General features: G+C 39.0%; 1 protein-coding gene across 1 annotated transcript in view; it reads left to right on the plus strand.

The window, feature by feature from the left end:
* Nucleotides 1-5,690, plus strand: part of LOC137221173 (Golgi phosphoprotein 3-like) — a 31,952-nt gene extending 26,262 nt beyond the window's left edge. The window contains exon 7 of the mRNA XM_067730458.1: nucleotides 3,730-5,690. Coding sequence (XP_067586559.1) covers nucleotides 5,006-5,308 — 303 coding nt within the window. The 5' untranslated portion in view covers nucleotides 3,730-5,005 and the 3' untranslated portion in view covers nucleotides 5,309-5,690. The remainder of the gene's footprint in view (nucleotides 1-3,729) is intronic.
* The last annotated feature ends 1,160 nt before the right edge of the window (nucleotides 5,691-6,850 follow it).

Consider the following 6,850-nt stretch of genomic DNA (forward strand, 5'->3'; position numbering starts at 1 on the left):
TTTTCCAAATTGTGTCTTTTTGGTATAATTCATATGATTAAATAAAATTTTATGTATATTAAATTGAGTATTCATACCATAATTTGAAGTTTCCTGTTTCTTGTTATTGTATAACTTTATACATTTTTTTGCATTCAGTAAAATGACGTGTTTTTTTTGTTTTTTGGTTTTTTTTTTCGGTACGCGGGCCTCTCACTGTTGTGGCCTCTCCCGTTCCGCACGCTCAGGCTCAGCGGCCATGGCTCACCGGCCCAGCCGCTCCGGGGCATGTGGGATCTTCCCGGACTGGGGCAGGAACCCGTGTCCCCTGCATTGGCAGGCGAACTCTCAACCACTGCGCCACCAGGGAAGCCCATGACGTGTTATTTTTAATCAACTTTTATTTTTATCAAAGTGCTGTTTGAATAGTATAAAAGATCAAATATTGCTAAAAGTAACTTTTATAAAACAGCAGTCTCTTTTCTTTACCTTTCTACTCCCATCATCTGCCAAGTAATCAATTTCAACTTTTTTAGATATTTTCTCTGATTTTACTTTCTTATTTCTAAATAATATGCATAATATATACTGGTATCTCTTGACTCATCGGAATAGACTTACCTGTTGATTTCCAATTACAGATAACAAGGATTTTAGCTCAGGTATACCACTCTTTCCTTTCCACCATCTTCTCAATGAAATTATATCTTAAATATCTGTTAAATCTATGTTCAGTGTTTTCTTAATTTTGACAATGTATGTGTAGTACATAGTATGTTTTTGCATCAAGTAGCATGATTATATATCCTTTCTTACATAACTTGTGTTTTTTGGAGTTAATAATTGCCTTATTTGACGACATTTTCTTAATTTCCTTTGAATATCTGACTAAATATTCCCATATCCTCAACAGCTCTGTAAAATGTCTCTCATTACATTTTATACAAAACATGTTAAATAACTGAAGAACTACATCCTGGACCCCCAGCCTGCTTCAGTCCAAGACAGTCCTAGTGCCTCCACCTTCTGGTTACAATCTAGATGCTTCCATCGTGGGCCTTTGCTCCTCTGTTGTATTGGAACTTCCACTGGCCATCACCCTGGGTATTCCTTTTGCCTCTATTAGATCCTCTGTTTCCTCAACCCCATGTATCCCAATATCCCAATATCCTCCTTCTAAAGGGAGCCCTTTCGTGTGACTGTGGTATGTGTGTGTGCACATTCCCAAATAGCTTCCTAAGAAAGGTGCTTGGGAAGGACATGTCTAGAGGTCTAAATTGTCTCTTTTCTACCCTCTCACTTGATGGAGAGTAAAAATTTCCTTTGGAAATGTGAAGGTGCAGCTTCATTATCTTCTACCTCCCATTCAAGAAGTTTGATGCCATTCTTACACTCTTCTGCTCATTAACTGTCTCCCCCTAACATCCACCCCAACCCGAACTTTTAGAGCCTTCTGTTTACCACTAGTGCACTAGTGTTTGAAATTTTATGATAATGAGTCTTTTGGATTTTTCTTTTTATTGCTTAATGGGTTTTTAAAACTTTTTTCTTTATTTTTCTTTATTTATTTGTCTTCTATTCATTGGGCTGGATATCCAATGGGCCTTTTTTTGAAAAAAGGCTCATGTTCTTCAGCCCTGGAAAATTCTCTTATGTTATTTTATTAACACTTTCCTTTTCTTTCTTTTTAAATTGATGGCTTACATTTTTGTTGTTTTTTTTTTGGTTTGCGTTGGGTCTTTGTTGCTGCGCGTGGGCTTTCTCTAGTTGCGGAGAGCAGGGGCTACTCTTCGTTGCAGTGCGCGGGCTTCTCATTGTGGTGGCTTCTCTTGTTGCAGAACACAGGCTCTAGGCATGCAGGCTTCAGTAGTTGTGGCGCGTGGACTCAGTAGTTGCGGTGTACGGGTTCTAGGGTGCACGGGCTTCAGTAGTTGTGGCTCGAGGGCTCTAGAGCGCAGGCTCAGTAGTTGTGGTGCACGGGGCTTAGTTGCTCCACGGCATGTGGGATCTTCTTGGACCAGGGCTCGAACCCATGTCCCCTGCATTGGCAGGTGGATTCTTAACCACTGTGCCACCAGGGAAGTTCAACACTTTTCTTCATCATTCTCTTCTGTTCACCCTTTCTGGAGCTCCTATTATTTAGTTGTTGGGCCCCCTGGATTGACCAATTAATTTCTTAAGTTTTCTCTCTTATTGTCCAGTTATTTGCCATTTTGCCCTAAGTTTTGGATTCCCTAACTATATCCTCTACTTTTCTACTGGGTTTTCCAGTTCTGCCATCCAATTTTTATTTTCCTAGTATTTTTTGTTGTTGTTGTTCTCTGAATATTCTTCTTTTTAAAACGACCATTTTTTTCCCTGTTTTATGGATACAATATTCTCTTATTTCTCTGAGAACAGTAATGCCTTTTTTTCCCACATTTTTCTTCTCCCTTCATAGTTTCAGTGTCCTCTGAGTTCCTTTTTTTAAAAAAACCAAGTTTATTGGAAGTGTTATTTGTATGCCATAAAATTCACCCATTGTGAGTGTCTAATTCACTGATGTTTAGTATATTTATTGAGTCAGTCAACCATCACTGCAGTCCAGTTTTAGAACATTTCCATCACCCCAGAAAGGTCTCTGGTGCCCGTTTGCAATTCATCTCCATTCCTAACCCTAGTCCCAATCAGCCAATAATCTGCTTTCTGTCTCTACCCATTTGCGTTTTCTAGGCATTTCGTATAAATAGAATCATACAGTATATGTTCTTCTGTGTCTGCTTTTTCACTTCACGTGCTGTTTCTGAAGGCCATCCTTGTTGCAGCATGCGTCAGGAGTTCATTCCTCTTTATTGTTGCAGAGTATTCCCTTGTGCTGATGTACCACATTTTGTTTTGACATTCACCAGTTGACCAGACGTTTGTGTAGTTTCCACTTTGGAGGAATTAGAAACATCTTTTTGTTATTTTAATATTTTATTTTGTACTCTGTGTTTCACATTAGAGAATTTTTCCCAAATGTATGACATTCTCTAGCAGTCTGCTCATATTTGGAAAAAGAGGCCAAATAAGTTACTTGGAAGCTGTAAGTGTGCATGGTGGGCAGTGGTGAAGTGGGGGCTTCTTTGTAATTCTTTGGGGAAATCTTCATATCAGTGTTTTTCATCCTTTTCTTTTGGGCTGGTGGTATTTTCCAGAAAAGACTCTTCCAGTGTCTTGGCTGGAGGGTATAATCCTAGCTTCCAGTATTCCGGGAGTCGAGAGGAGGGAAAAAGCTGAAATGTCCCAAATTCTAGGACATAAACTCTTACTTAATCCCCCTGTTTTCAGTGGGAGATCCCTGCCTCCTTCAGCTGTGCTTGGTGTCCCTGAGTCCAGAGACCCTCTGTTTTATTATCTTCTACTGCACAGAGTAGAGAAGGAGATCTGGAGATGCTTTTTTTTTTTTTTTTTTTTGGAGATGCTTTTTAAATAGACTTTCAAACAGTCTTTCTATTCTTAGCCCTACCATTATCTTCTCCCCCCCCCCACCACCATTCCCACAGCTATCTGGTGCCAATTTCTGAGCCTCTGGGCTTCTGCCATGTAAAGTAGGGTACCTCCCTTCTCTGCCCACTGCCAGTTTTGGATTAGCTTTCTTGCATCCACTAATCCACCTACCACTTTTTCACCTACTTTGCAGGATCCGAAATTTTACTGCTCTTGTGTTCTTTCCTGTTATTATTATGGGTTTGTGCTTCTATAGAAATCCTTTTACTCTTATTTTCATAGCATTTTCATCACGAAGAGAATATTTATTCAACCAGCCATCTTTATTGAGAATCTCAATTTAATTCTTTAATGAAAAATACAACTTCCAGTTCCAAATAATTTATGTAAATACCTCACTCTCAAGGAAGTACTGAATAACCCACCACTCTTTAAATGTGAGCTGCACATAGTGACTTCCGTCCAAGAATACAGAACAGAAAGGGGTGAGGGAGGAATAGCTTTATATTGGAGATACCTGACGAACCCTCCCACAGCCTGGTGATCAAGGTCAACACCAACAGTGATAAATCATGCTGATAGTATGCACCCTTTGTGGTCTCACTCCCCCAAACCTGTAACCTCAGTCTCATCGTGAGAAAAACATCAGATAAATCCCAATAAAGGGACAATCTACAAAGTGCACAACCACTACTTCTCAAAACTGTCAAGGTCATCAAAAGCAAGGGAAGATTGGAGAACTGTCACCACCAGGAGGAGCCTAAGAAAATATGACAAATAAAGGTAATATAATAACCTGGGTGGCATCCTGGAACAAAAAAAGAACATCAGGCAAAAACCAAGGAAATGTGAAGAGTGTATGGACTTTAGTTAATATTAATGTATCGATGTTCATTAATTGTGACAAATGTGCTGCATTAATGGGGACTTAGCAGTGGGGCATGTGGAAACACTTTACTATCTTTGCAACTTTTCTATAAATCTAAAATTATTCCTTTTAAAAATTTATTTAAAAAATAAAAAGAAATGAACCTCTAATTTATACTTTGGCTATTTATTGACAACTTTATGTTGATAGAAATGTACCAGGAATTATCATTTTACAATTTGACTCATATCTACCTCACACCAAAACCATTAGCAATCTGTTCTAAGTTGTGTATTTGAATACTTTATTCATTCTCTTTTCCAAATACTTATTGAGCAATACTATGTTCCAGGAAATATACCTGGTGCCCGGCTATAAAGATTAATAAAATATGATTCCTGTCCCACAAGAAGTTTACGTTCTGGGAACACAGACCATCCTAGAACACTTGTATTCCACTTCTCCAGAAGCAAACAAGCTACAGTGAACACATTTTGCTATTCCTATTAAGAGTACAAAGAAAATAATAGCTGAAATTCTTCTCTAGCTTTTAAGTGCTTTTGTTTAGGTGAGACATGGAATTCATTAAAACTGCATTATCAATTAAGAAACATGGAGAAATGATTAGCTTAAAACCTGGTAGACAGGAGCGTATTGACAACCAAGAAACAGAACTTCCTTCTTTTTGACATGACGACACATCCCCTCACCAACAACAACATTAAGCAGCGCCTCATCAAGAAGGTGCTGGAAGCTGTTCTCTACAAATGGGTGAACGACCCTCACCGCATGGACAAGCGCCTGCTGGCCCTCATCTACCTGGCCCACACCTCGGATTTCCTGGAGAACGCGTTCGCGCCCCTCCTGGACGAGCAGTACGATTTAGCCACCAAGCGGGTGCGGCAGCTCCTGGACTTAGACCCTGAGGTGGAGTGTCTGAAGGCCAGCACCAACGAGGTGCTGTGGGCAGTGGTGGCCGCCTTTACCAAGTGACGCTGCGCAGAACCGGGTGTCCTCCTTTCTCTCGCAGGATCATTTTTCTTCCAGGGACTCCTGGTTTTCTGCAGTTTGTACTTCCCACACTATAATTGGTTTTCGTTTTATGAAATGGTGGGTGGCTTTTCCTGTTGTGGGTGTGTACCTGCAGGAAGCTGCTGGTATGAGAGACCTTTCTAAACCTTTTTTAAGTTTAGAAAAAAAAGTTTTACTGCCTATTGTCATTTCATTCCTTCTTGACTTCAAGAGAGTCGCCGTTCTCACTGTAATAGGCTTTGGATTTTTGTTATGTTTACTTTCAAACTACCTCCAGTTTCTTTCTTTCCTTTTTTTGCCGATTTTTGTTTTTTATTGAAGCATAGTTTGATTTACAATGTTGTATGAGGTTCAGGTGTACAGTATAGTGATTCAGTTATATATATATATATATATATATATATATATATATATATATATATATATATATTCTTTTTCAGATTCTTTTCCCTTATAGGTTATTACAAAATATTGAGTATAGTTCCCTGTGCTATATAGTAGGTCCTTGTTCATTTCCTATTTTATATATAAAAGTGTATATATGTTAATACCAACCTAATTTATCCCCCTCCCCTTTCCCCTTTGGTAACCATAAGTTTGTTTTCTATGTCTGTGGGTCTATTTCTGTTTTGTAAATAACTTCACTTGTATCATTTTTTTTAGATTCCACATATAAGCAATATGATATTTGTCTTTGTCTGGCTTACTTAGTATGATAATTTCTAGGTCCATCCATGTTGCTGCAAATGACATTATTTCATTCTTTTTTATGGCTGAGTAGTATTCCATTGTATATTTGTGCCACATCTTCTTTATCCATTTGTCTGTCAATGGACATTTAGGTTGCTTCCATGTCTTGGCTATTATAAATAGTGCTGCTATGAATATTGATTGAGGTGCATGTATCTTTTCTTGAAACTACCTCCAGCTTCTTTTTCTTTAATTTTATTTATTTTATTTTTATGGCTGCATCAGGTCTTACCTGTGGCACACGGGATCTTCGTTGTGGTGCACGGGCTTCTCTCTAGTTGCGACATGAGGGTTTTCTCTTCTCTAGTTGAGGTGCGTGAGCTCAGTAGTTGTGGCGTGCAGGATTCGTTTCCCCGCAGCATGTGGGATCTCAGTGCCCTGACTAGGGCTTGAACCCCTGTCCCCTGCATTGGAAGGCAGATTCTTTACCACTGGACCACCAGGGAAGCCCCTCCCTCCAGCTTCAAAAGCACATCATTAGCATTTATTGAGTTTAAGTTTTTCCACAAGTACAAATTCTTCTATATTCTTAACTCACCAAAAGTAAAAAGCTGTACCTATCAAGATATTTTTCAGTAAAGCTCAATCTAGATGCATACCTTAACAATTTTTTGCTGGCATTATGCTAAGTGACATGAGTCAGACAAAGAAAGACAAATACTGTATGATATCACTTATGTGTGGAATCTTAAAAAGCCAAACTCATAGAAACAGTGAATAGAACAGAGGTTATCAGGGGCTAGGGGTTAGGGG

This window comes from Pseudorca crassidens, chromosome 3, assembly GCF_039906515.1.
Source record: "Pseudorca crassidens isolate mPseCra1 chromosome 3, mPseCra1.hap1, whole genome shotgun sequence".
NCBI lineage: Eukaryota > Metazoa > Chordata > Mammalia > Artiodactyla > Delphinidae > Pseudorca > Pseudorca crassidens.